Here is a 12,646-nt window from a genome sequence, read left to right as displayed (position 1 = left end):
ACAGTGATGCTTGTCCAATAAAAGAAACAATCTCAGAGCATCACTGACAAGGTGAGTCATTTTCTTGAGCTGTGGTGCATCCGTGTGTGTGTGTGTGGTCACACTCACACCTGCAAAAAAAACCATAAATGGGAATCCAGGGTGATCTATATAGATTACCATGGCAACTCAGCCCAGAAGGCTCATGGGAAGCTCCATTCAGTCTGCCTGTGATGTCATCAAAATGAGCCCTAATCTCTCCATCTTGTTCTTGGAGGAGAGATGAAGGACACACGTGCACACAGATATTCTGATAACTCATCAACACGTCTGGCACACACGTCATTAGTACGACACATAATGAAATGGAGGGGAAAAAACTGTAGACATTGTTTGATGGGAATAACACCTGTGCAAATATATGAAAACACACACACACACACACACACACACACACGTTCGCGTCCCCCTTGTGTGTTCAGACCTCCCTAATGAAAGCTAACAGTGTGCCCCGCAGGACTGATCCTCTTTATATTAATACGCAGTTTCCTGTCTACAGCTGAGGTGTGACATTATATCTGAGATCCCCCTCGTTCATCATCCCTAATCTTTCACACTTTCTTTTTTCCTTTTTCCATTTCCTCTTTTTGTATTCCATTTTATGTCCTTCCATCGTTCGGCCCCTCTCAGCCTAAGCAGCGTGCCGTGCACAGAATCACATGACCGCGGCTGCTCGTGTTGAATAATGATGAAGCAGATTCTCACATGTGGACACAGATTTACACACATGCAGCACAGGGGTGAGGGAGGGATTGGGGTCACTCTCACATGCTGGTTTCATACAGAGCAGAGCAATTTAGAGCTTTATTTATTTTATTTTTATGTAAAAACTAGGGCTACCAGTTGGTTTATATGAACAATTAGTGTATTTTTTATTGTGCGTGTATATGTATATATATATATATATATATATATATATATATATATATATATATATATATATATATATATATATATATACATATTTAAGCTCTAGCAAAATCACAAATGATCAAAATAATTGAAAATAGTGAATATAACTGTGAATGTACTTTCATGGGAAGTAAAAGAGTCACTACAACAGCCATGAATCCCACTGCGTTTTTCCCATTAAATATTTAAAAAAAAAATAAAAATAAAAAAACATCCTGACCTCATTTTATACTTAAAAACAGATTCCACTCCGTCTTCCACAAACACAAACAAACACACACAGCATTTCCACAGGCTTAAAGACATTAATGTTGCTTAAGTCAACATGAAATCAGAATGACATCAATATTTACCATCTTTTTTTATTTTTATTACATGTTTTTGGTCTGTTTGTGCACAGATTATCATTGCATGTTATTCTGAATAAAAGAAAAAAATCTAAATATTTAAGCTGATACAGATTCCATCACTTTCCAATCCCTCTCCACCTGACTCTATTATTGTACAGTATGCAGTGCCCCCTTTTCAGATTCCCATGATAGGTCAGGGAAATAAAATTAGCTTCACGCTTAATTTAATTTGCTGTTGTTCATCATTGTTTTTTCGACTATATAAAGACATAAAGATGTGAATTAACAGAGAAATGCTCAATATCTGGAGTCTGATGAAACAAAATGATATTCAGGAAATGTTTTATTTGAGTTGTTGAGCCTAAAATGTTTATATTGACAAAACTAAAGTCCAAAACCTAGCTGTCCAACATCCCCCAGAACCAGAAGATACTGTAACAGCTGCCAGAGAATATCTCCAGCACTTCATCCTTTCCAGTGTCACCCTCTTGCTGCCCTCTCATGCCCTATTTAACGATGACAAAGAAGGCTTCTGTTAAACGACGAAAGAAGACACTTTTGGAGACAGGACACTTTGAATGTGGGTGCCAAGATATATACTACCCACATGTTTCATCGCCTCTGTGTTCAAACAATAGTGAACTAAACAAATCAACATAAATAAAAGACAAATGTTGTTGTGAAAACATTAAGCTTCCATAAATTTTATTCCTGTGGTTTGTAGAGTATTTTTTTTTCCTGACAGACTGAACATCTTATGGGAAATTCCAGAGCCAGAACTGTTTGTGTTCTCTAAACAGCATGCATTAACTCCGCAGAGTGCATGGACATGTATATTCACACTACATCCCTGAATAGCAATGGATCTCATCAGACAGCAGACTGAATAGTAAGAGTTCCTACTCTGAAAGGCTCTTCTGTGCCTTCCGGTAAGAATTATAGTCTGATTTTACACTAACATCGTCATTCTTCAGCCCTGATAGCATTCTCAAAGTCTTCTGTCTGCATCTAAGGAGACCTCAGTCAACTCTTTCTGCTAATAACACAAAACTCAAATTGCACTGATACAACGAGGCAGTATGAGGACACAAGGATGTATAATGCATCAAATGCATGTTTTTATGACAACACCAGATCCAACAGATCATAACGGCCTTGTGGAAATAGTTATTAGTGGATAAAAAGGTCACATCTATATATATAGTGTGCGACAGATGTTGCTTTTCTGCTGTAATGAGTGAGCTGTAATGAGCGACTTTAAGACGTAAGGAGATTGATGCTGGATTGCTTTACACTCAAGGTTATCAAGGAAGCTTAATGTGAAGAGTAATCACCAAACTACAACAAGCTGAGAATTGAGCTGGAACTTGTATAACACCATGAATTCATCACAACGCAACTCTAGAAGGGTCTGCAGGAGATGAAAGAAGATCAGATACTCCTAGAATAATGATTCCCACTCCTAAAATAACTCTCTGAGGAGGGACGTCCAGTCAGCTGTAGCTGAACTGTAGCTGAGGGCCTGGAGGCTCATTCAGGCGATTGTACTTTCTCTTGGAAATATACAACGGAAGTTTAACACTGACATGCACACAAATGTTTAGTTGAAGACCCCATAAAATGGCTTGATGAGTGCAGTTTTCTGTCTTTTCTTTTGAAACTGGAAGTTGGGGGCGTATAGTTTCGAATGTCATGAGGATTTTAAGTCATATTCTCTACAAATCTGAATCTACAGCACTCAAAACATGGTTTTAAAAAAAAAACAATGCATCTCTAGACTATTTATTTAACATCAAACTGAACTGATCCATTTTTGGTTAACTCGGGATAAACCTGATTTATTATGGAAGCCACAGATATTAAATTTTTTTCCCATAATTATTTTTATAGCAGATAACTATTAAAATGCCATACTATTCTGTCTAAATGAATTAAACATAAAACACCAAAAACTATAATTGTTAATAGTTTACAATGCTACAAGTGAATTTAGGCATCATAACATTATAATCTACAGTATAAATTCTACATTATAATACACAGTATTAAAAATATATATATTCATATTGAGGTTTGATTTAAGATTACATTTACAGATTACGGTGTTATTAAATTTTAGGGTTATTTAACGATTAACAATTAATTATCAAATTAAAGATCAAATATCGATCAACAATATGTTGTTATCATTAACAAAAACAATTAAAAACATTCTTGGTAAATGAAATAAAATAAAATCTAAATATTAGATTTAAAAATGTAAATGTTTCCTTAGCAACTAACTGATACATTTAAGTACTAAAATTACTAATTGAAACCAAACTGAAATAAAAAAAGAGACAAAATCTAATAAAAAATAATAATAAAAAGCCAATTCAAAATATTAATAAAACTATGCAATAAATACTAAAATAAAACTGATGCTGTCCAATATCGTTAAATATTCAACAACAGACGCAGTACGAATCGCATTGGTGAAAAAATCTATTTTATAATTTTGTGTCGCTTAGTCACACTGGATTTGCCGTAAACAGGCCTTTGTACACTGAAATGTTATCACTTCCTATTAATCTTCTTCAGTACACAAAGCTCTGCAGTTTTCTGGGTCATGGTACCTTGTGACCCAGTTCTGCCTTTGAAACCTTATTTAATGATAACATGCATTTCCTGCACGCAGTCTTCTCCATAGAAGATCACTCTTCAACACAGCACCAGATCACGACGCCATACCCTTTAAACAGCCGAAACAGAACAGTGTGTCACCAGCCATCAGTCACATTATTCACCCACTCTGTTCGTCTGTCCTAGAGATCTCCCTGCAAGTAAGTCTTCAAAACTGCGTGATTGTGCAGCAACAACCGCAAGCGGTGAGAGAGGGGATTACTTGGGGTGGCTGAGGGGCTGAGGGGGGATGAATGGGATCTGAGCCGTTCGATTGGTCGAGAGTGGCGGGACTGATCCCTACAGACTGCTGTGGTATCCATGGCAATGGAAGGATCAGCATCAGCATCCTTCCAGAGAGCCGAAAGCGGCGCACACTAGCATGACGCTCACACAAACAGCCCGTGCCTCATTAGCATAATTAAAAAGCATATTTACAGCTTAGTTCGTCATCATCCTAAATATTTTCTGCTCTTGGATACGATATTTTCTTCCTCTGATCTTGCTGTCTTTCTCTTTTCTCTCTGTGTATGCTATTTATGTCCTCAGATTAAATACTGACACACATTTGTGTACACATCTGCTCCTTTATTCATTCTAAAGCTGTTCCCTTCCGTCTGAACCAGATTCATCCCTTCTAACAACCAGATGCAATTCATTTCCCTCAGAGTTGAAAGATGAAAAGGACACAAGGAGAGAGAGGAAAAGACGAGAAATGGAGAAACCGTGGGAAGGAGTTACCAAAATAGCTCCAAGAACACGCAAACAGGAAGGTTGAAAGAAAGAGTGTAGGAGAAGATAAAGATAAACCTTTAACAACCAGGATGAAAAAGATATCTTTAATCCTTTATATAACAAGAACTGAATCAACCATGTCTCAACAGATGCATGCAAACAATCTCAAGGACACGCCAGAGACACGCCGGCTCTCGGGACGCTCCATCCTCCTACCTGACAGTTAAAGCCCGTATTCATCGAAGATCTGTGCTGCATGCTGTCTGCAGCGAGTCCCGACGACCGTTCCTTATCCCAAGGAGAGGAAATGTGCGGTGAGGACACACTAGAGAGCAGCTAAGGTTCCTCTGCGCACCTCTTGCTGCGCTATCCCTTCTGACACGGCAGTAGCCCTGATCACCGGGGCTGTGTTGTCCAACTGTTGAGAACAAGACGTGTAGCCTGTGTTTGACAGGCGTCCATCCACCAATCGGAGAGGAGATTAGAGTGCCGACATCACTGGCTGCATGGACTGGTATCTGAGCTGTATGAGTGTGCGTGCTCAGTGATTCACGCTCTGTGTGTGAGTGTTTTGAACGGTGTGTGCAGCTCTCAGCTCCCTCCTCTCAGTATTCCAGCTAAAACATAAACATCCTAATGTGTCTCATGCATGATGGGAAATGTAGTTTCAACCTTTAGCTGTTTTAGGACACAGACTGCTGCTTCATTTTTAGGAGCAAATTAAAGCTGGATATTTATAAAATTAGAGGATCTTTACTTTACAGTTTTTCTCAGTAGCTTTGGTGCATTTCTCGAATCATCCTTAATATTTGCAAAGAAGTATGTGCATTCCTCAAAACAATTCACACAAACAGCACCACACAATGGGTTACTTGCAAAAGCCTGTAACTTACTCAAAATCTTTAGTTCATCTCTCAAAAGTAAGTAATTATGTCAATGAACATATCAGTGCCATCAGAATGAAAAGTCCTTGTGTCATTGTTCACAAAGAAGACAGTCAAAATGCTTAATCACATTGTCAATATAACAGTGCACTCTGTTAGTATTACCTGATGTAATATGGCAGCAGTCTGGATGACGGTTACTGTATTGAAATGCAGAAGGCTACACTTCTTATGTATGCCATATATCCATTTCAAAAGTACAAATTTACACATTTCTGTATGTGGGATATTGATTGAAAGAGACTGGATAGGATTCACAGTTACGCTTTACTAGTGGTCTGACAAAAAAAGCTTAAAACGTCATTGTGATATAGAAAAGAAATATGGGCACAAAGGCAAAAATACAAAATTAGAAAGGCAAACACAGGAAACACTCCTTAGGCAGAACTTTACTTTTGCATGCAGCAATGTATGAGTACACCTCCTGACGTGCCAGTCTGTCAGCCCACAGATTCTCATCTACGTCACAATGAATAGCTTCCCCTGCAATCCAATAAGGAATTGGAGTCAAGTGAACCATCTCACAACTTTATATACGTAGACGAGACTGGCTTCAACCTGACCAAAAGCAGAAGGCAAGGTTGAAATGTCAGAGTTACTGTTGATTTACCAGGCCAATGCATGCGGAGGAAATATCCATTGTCAGAATTTGTAACTCTTGTGTTGTTCTCTGTCTATGCATGCTTTCTAATTGAAGGTTCATGAGATGCACCTTTGAGCAATTTCAAAGAACTAGTTTATCATTAGCGATCTAGTGAAAGTCAAGATTCACCTGCACAACATGGCAAATTTACAAAAAGTCTAAATGAAATGTGCAGAAAATATGCTTGACAGTTTATGACAACTAGATCAACCATTTTGCATTTAATGACTTATACGATAAACTAATGACTAGATGTTTTGGGGGGTAAGACTGTTGCACAGAGAACTATATAGTACATTATGAGCAACATGACATTAGCAACTGATAATGTAGGAAACAGCAGACAAATGTACATAATCAATTGCATGAATGTACCAATCAATCACAACTTGTTCAAAAGAATGAGAAACTGCTTTTATGATGTGCACAAGTAACTAGATGATGTGGAGGTTGAACAAGTAGTTTTGAGGATTTAATTTCTGATCTGAGAAATGCACCAAAGCGACTGAGAAAAAGTTATTTGTAATATTAGAATCCATTTTAAGATTTTGCCCACACAAGTAAAACCAGTTTTTCATTTTCAATTGTTTGCCCCTCAGAATTGAATGTGAATTAAATTCAGTTCTGGAATTAGATTTAAACTGTTCCAAGATTCCAATGCAAATTTGAATTTTGGCAATTAAAAAAAATGACGATTGAAGGACAAACTAATATGAAGACAGACCAATAGACAGATAGACTGACAGACAGACAGACAGAGACAGATAGATAGATAGATAGATAGATAGATAGATAGATAGATAGATAGATAGATAGATAGATAGATAGATTTCTGAAAGTTACTGTATGTTTTCATAGTACAATTAGCTAAAATATAATTCCTCAAAAGATAATTGCTCATGACATAACTCCATGAAAAAGCTTGACACAACCGCTCTGAGTTTCCTGTTTACAGCCTTGTTTTGAGAGATAGCCTAATGTGCATGATATTATCAGCGGTGCACATAATTTTTTCAGCCTGGTTCTCATAAGAAAACCTGGAGATTTGGTTTGGTCCTCACATATAGTGTGACGCATTAAATATAACTATAAAAAATTTATTAATAATAGTTTTAATATTATTCCACTTTATTTATTCAGTTTTTTTTCAAATAAAATTAAATAATGTGTGATAATATTATTAAAAATAAATGGTAGTATTAAATACAAAATACAAATACAATTATTTTATAGTAAACTTAAAAATAAAATGCTAATATTTACTACTACTTTTTTTGTTTGCCACTTTAAGAAGAATCACTTTATATATTCCCCAATTTTAAGTCGCTTTGGATAAAAGCATCTAAAAATAAATAGATAAAAGTGTTTTCATCATTGTCAAGCTTAAAATCAGCAGGCTTTTATTTTGGCTGGTTGCCAGCAAGTACATAAGTATACGCGCTTCCGGATTTAGCGCTGCTGATGATCAAAGAGCGTCAGTGAATGAATGTCACAGTTTTGCATTGTGCTTTGAAAATAACATGGGATAGCCTAGATTTATGCTTTCAGTTTGAAAATAAATCTTATATAGTACAGTTTGTTGATCTAAAATGGTAATTGTGTATTAACAGGTGTCAACCATGTCGGTATGCAAATGCACTGTCAGAACTTATTTATATAGCGCATTTTTTATTTTGGTCGTGCATGCGGACCTGCGGACCACTTATGTGCAGCCCTAGATATTATTCCACTATATGACTTGGGGGCCATTCATTTAATAAGTTTCTCACAATCCATCTGGTCTATATACTCATGCATCAGACAGATATCTTTGGCTACTGCAACATATCTTAAATTTCTTTTGTGTGTTCCATCATGAGCACAGCATGTTTTACGATGACATGTCAAGTTAAGAATAATTGAATCCATGCTTTCTTTACTGCAATATTGATAAAAAATATTAAAGGGGTCCTGAACTGAGAACACTAAGGGAGATGTGATAAGGGAACAAGCGTTGTGTATGGGGAAACTCCTGTTTACACTGGTACTGAAGCCTGATTTGTTCACATTTGTGTAGCTGCACAAACCAATGGCACTCTAGCCCACCAGAATGGGCGGAGCTGACCTTTATATAAGTCGGCTTGGAGCACCATTTCATCAGAATTATTAGACTGAGGTGACAGTCATTATTTAGCATGCAGCTTATAGCACGGAGTGACACAACACTCATTCCCTTATCTCAGGAAACGGAGGTTACGTTAGTAACCGGAGCATTCCCTTTTGAACGTTCTCTCACGCTGTGTATGGGGAACGCATCAATCACGCCTTGCTATGAGCAGATACAGAATGGCCTGCTATGTCATCCCAGTCTTGGAGCACTTAAGTTAAGGACTCCTAAAAAACATGAGCCAAACTGAGTCCTGAGCACCGCTGAGAACTGCAGATATAGCTATTTCCACCCTAAGGGAGAAACAGGTATATAAAACAGACAAATCCATGCCTGCAGGACAGGGACATCTAAATATAAAAGAGGACGCCAACGACCTGAGTCATGAGTCAAACTGAGTCCCAAGCACAGCTAAGGACTACAGATATAACCATTTCCACCCTAGGGGAGAAACAGGCAGATTAAATAGACAAAATCTGTGTCTGCACAGCAGGGACGTCTAAATTATAGAATCTAGCAAATGTGGATGGCGACGACCAGCTGGTGGCTGGACAAATCTCACTTATAGAAATTCCACTGGACCACGCCAAGGAGGAGGCCATTCCTCTGGTGGAGTGGGCCCTCAGCCCAATAGGGCATTCCAAGCCTTCTGAGGCATAAGCCAAGGCTATAGCCTCTACTATCCAGCGGGAAAGTCTCTGCTTCGTAATCGGCATCCATTTACTGCGGCCTCCAAAGCAGACAAAGAGCTGCTCTGTTTGTCTGAAAAGACCAGAGCACTCAACGTACACTCTAAGAGCCTTAACCGGGCAGAGTGGATTGGGACCCTGCTTACCATCTGCAGTGGGGAGTATGCCTACTACAAGGGTAATAACCTGGGCTCTAAATGGAGTTGATAGCACTTTAGGTACATAACCTTGTCTTGGCTTGAGGACGACCTTACAGTCATTGGGCCCAAATTCAAGACAGGAAGCACTGATTGACAGTGCCTGCAAGTCACCCACTCGCTTGACCAATGCTAATGCCATAAGGAAGGCGGTCTTAAGCGACATGGGTCGCAGGTTTGCCGAATGAAGCAAGCCAAGTCTCAGAGCACTAAGGTTAATTACCCCTAAAGAACATGAGCCAAACTGAGTCCCAAGCACAGCTGAGGACTGCAGATATAACCATTTCCACCCTTGGGGAGAAATAGGCAGATTAAATAGACAAAATCTACATGGCTCAAAGGGGAAGGGCCCCGTAGGACCCTCAGGACTATGGACAAGTCCCAGGTTGGCACAGTCTGATGACTAGGAGGATTCAATCTCCAGGCGCCATTCAAGAACTTAACGACCAAGTCGTTTCTGGCGATTGACTGGCCAGCTTTATAGACAGTGCTCTAGCCTCTAAAATGGTGTTGCTCACTCTTGCTGGGAGTTGTATAGACTCCTGTCAAGGGTCCAGACATGAAGGCTTCACGGCTCTGGCCCGGGGTGCCAAATCATGCCCTTCGCCTGCGAGAGAATGGTATCGGCCATGGGGCAGCTCCACTAACTCAGGGAAACAAAGTTTGGTTCTTCCAAAGTGGGACCACTAGGAGGACTGAGTAACCGACTTCCCTGACCTGTCTGATGACCTGAGGAAGCAGGGCAATTTGGGGGAAGGTGTACTGGCAAGAACTGGGCCAATCATAGGCCAGCGCATCTCGCTGTATGGAGGAATAAGTTGTGCAGTGAGAGTTGTCTTCTGACACAAAGAGGTCAACGTCTGCCCTCCCGAAGATAGGCCAGATTTCCTGAACCATCTGAGGATGTAGTGTCCATTCTCCCTGAGATACATTGCCTCTGTACAGCATGTCTTCGCCAAGGTTCAGACTCCCAGGCACATGAACCGCTCTGATTGAGAGGCGTTTGCTCTGTGAACAAAGTAGGTGGTGTCGGGCTATCCTGTAAAGAGAATGTGACCTGAGACCACCTTGGTGGTTGATATAGGCTACCAACGTCATGTTATCCGATCTGACCAGGACGTGGTTCCCCCTTAAGGCTGGCAGGAAGATTTTCAGGGCCAGAAAAACCGCCATCATCTTGAGGCAGTTGATATGGAGGCACCGCTCGTGGATCGACCAGGAGCTGAATGCTGGATAGCCCTCTAACAGAGCACCCCAACCAGTGTTAAAGGCATCTGTCATAACTACCTTCCTCCTGGAGGTCAGTCCCAACTGCACGCCTGGTTGGAACAGGTGAGAAGTTGTCCAAGGGGCAACAGCTTTGATACAGCGATGGGTCACCCTGACGTAAAACCAGCCCAGGCGCCAGGCGTGGGACAGGACATGGGCTTTGAGACAAAATTGAAGAGACACATATGAAGCAGGCCTAGAGGAATCACAGAGGAGGAGGCTGCCATTAGGCTGAGCATCCTCTGGAAAATACTGAGGGGACATGAAGTCCCTGGCTTAAAAGATGCCACCAGTCGCTGAATAGCCAGGGACCGTTCTGGCATAAGCCATTGCCGTATCCGGACAGAGTCTATCACAGTCCCCAGAAAGACCGCTCGCTGTCTGGGAGACAAATGTACTGTTGAACTATTTTAGCATCACTGAGATACCATTATTGTTTTTATTAATATTGTCAAATTATTTTATATTATTTTTTTCACAGTAATTTTAGTTAAAGTTTTAGTAATTTAGTTGCATGTTTTTATCATTTTCATTAGTTTTTATTTATTTAAGAAAAAAAATTGCATTTTTGTATATAAAAGTTAACTTTTATTTTATTTCAAGTTTATTTCAATGCTTTTTTAAAATAGTTTTAGTTCACTATAATAATCATGATCAACACATATCTACTCATAAAATTTGCCCATTCATGCTATTTTTGCTTACAAGTTCACTTGAATCAACATTTCCACCAAAACCTCTCAGGTGCATCATTTGATCACTTGGATGATGACATTCCAACAAGCACTGTGGGCTTTTAAGCAGGGTGTGTTTGGTTATTAAAGTGATGAATCGAGCATGCAGTCCTAGTATAAATCTCTGCTTATAGAGACATGTAGCAGACTGAGGTTCCCCACAGGTCTCAGAGCTCTATGTCCTCCAGAGCAGCATGCTTCCCTTGGTCACACCGTCTGCTCACAGTGGCTCCTCTCCAGCTCACTATATGACAAATACTAAAAGCTGTCCCATCTCTCTCTCTTTAGACTCACGGCTGCTCTAGACTAAACAAAGATTGGTGCTTAAAATATCTCAATATCTCTTAAACTCTCCTGGTTACCAAAAGCTTGTGGATGGAGATTTGAATTAACAGTTAGTGACAAGCTTCACTGAGTGCCTACAAATATCCAGTCAAGCGCCATCAGTCTCACATGGAGACATTAAAAATTGACTGCCAATCAGTCACAATGAATCGCATCATTTGGATGCATGAAAACCAGACACTCGCTCACTCTTGCAAACAAAACAGTAATTAAATACAAAGTCTACTGCATTGTGTGCATGCTGTGAAAAGCATAACATAGGAAATGAAGAACTAGGACTCACCCCGTTATCACTAGCAGGACTCTGAACCTGCAGAGGAGCAGAAAGGCAATAAAATCACTCGCACCATCAGTATTTGCACAACATACATAATTACAGTCAGAAAGTGCTCAGACTTTTACAACCTACATGCAAGGATTTTTTTTTTTTTAAAGCATATGCATATAAAATGTTTAAAAAAATTTTTTACCCTAATATTGTGTTCTGGTCATTTTGATCCAGAGAAAATGTTATTGCATTGGACTTAAACCTATGATTTTGCTCACACAGGGTATGACAACTATAATAATTTTTGAACTTTATTGGGATTTTTCCCCACCTTGTCACAATTGTGATTTGAGTTTACGGACCTCAGTTTTGGAGTGAAAAAAAAATAATAATAATAAAAAAATACATTATTTGTGGATAATTTTAGCAACATTCACTTAAAAACTGAGGTGGATAAGATCATATCAATGAGGCCTACAACCAATCAGTTTCAAAAAGAAATACAAAACCCATGTTAACTGAACAAAAATAAGTTGACAAAAAGATTGAATTCAATATTTGATAATAATATAGCATATCAATTTATGAGCAATTTTTTGTAGGCCGGTCATTTCTGACCAGGAAATCCAAATCGGGTAAAGGTACATTTTTAATTAGGCAGTATAAAACATGTGTCAGGTTCTTAGAAATGTAACCTTTGGATTTATGTTGGTT

At 39.2% G+C, this 12,646-nt stretch overlaps 1 protein-coding gene across 4 annotated transcripts in view; it reads right to left on the bottom strand.

Annotated features, from left to right (window-relative positions):
* Window positions 1–12,646, bottom strand: part of LOC109091295 (sodium-driven chloride bicarbonate exchanger-like) — a 39,963-nt gene that overhangs the window by 23,259 nt on the left and 4,058 nt on the right. For 2 of the 4 annotated variants that reach the window (XM_042766165.1, XM_042766162.1), the window contains exon 2: window positions 11,948–11,974. The exons of 1 other annotated variant lie outside the window; for it this stretch is intronic. In XM_042766165.1, coding sequence (XP_042622099.1) covers window positions 11,948–11,974 — 27 coding nt within the window. Of the gene's footprint in view, window positions 1–4,913; window positions 5,276–11,947; window positions 11,975–12,646 lie in introns of those variants that run through there. One more of the 4 variants, XM_042766164.1, reaches the window with a different exon arrangement.

This window comes from Cyprinus carpio, chromosome A11 (genome assembly GCF_018340385.1).
Source record: "Cyprinus carpio isolate SPL01 chromosome A11, ASM1834038v1, whole genome shotgun sequence".
Classification (NCBI taxonomy): domain Eukaryota; kingdom Metazoa; phylum Chordata; class Actinopteri; order Cypriniformes; family Cyprinidae; genus Cyprinus; species Cyprinus carpio.
The sequence above is the reverse complement of the archived record's forward strand: the minus strand, read 5'-3'. Positions and strand labels throughout refer to the sequence as shown.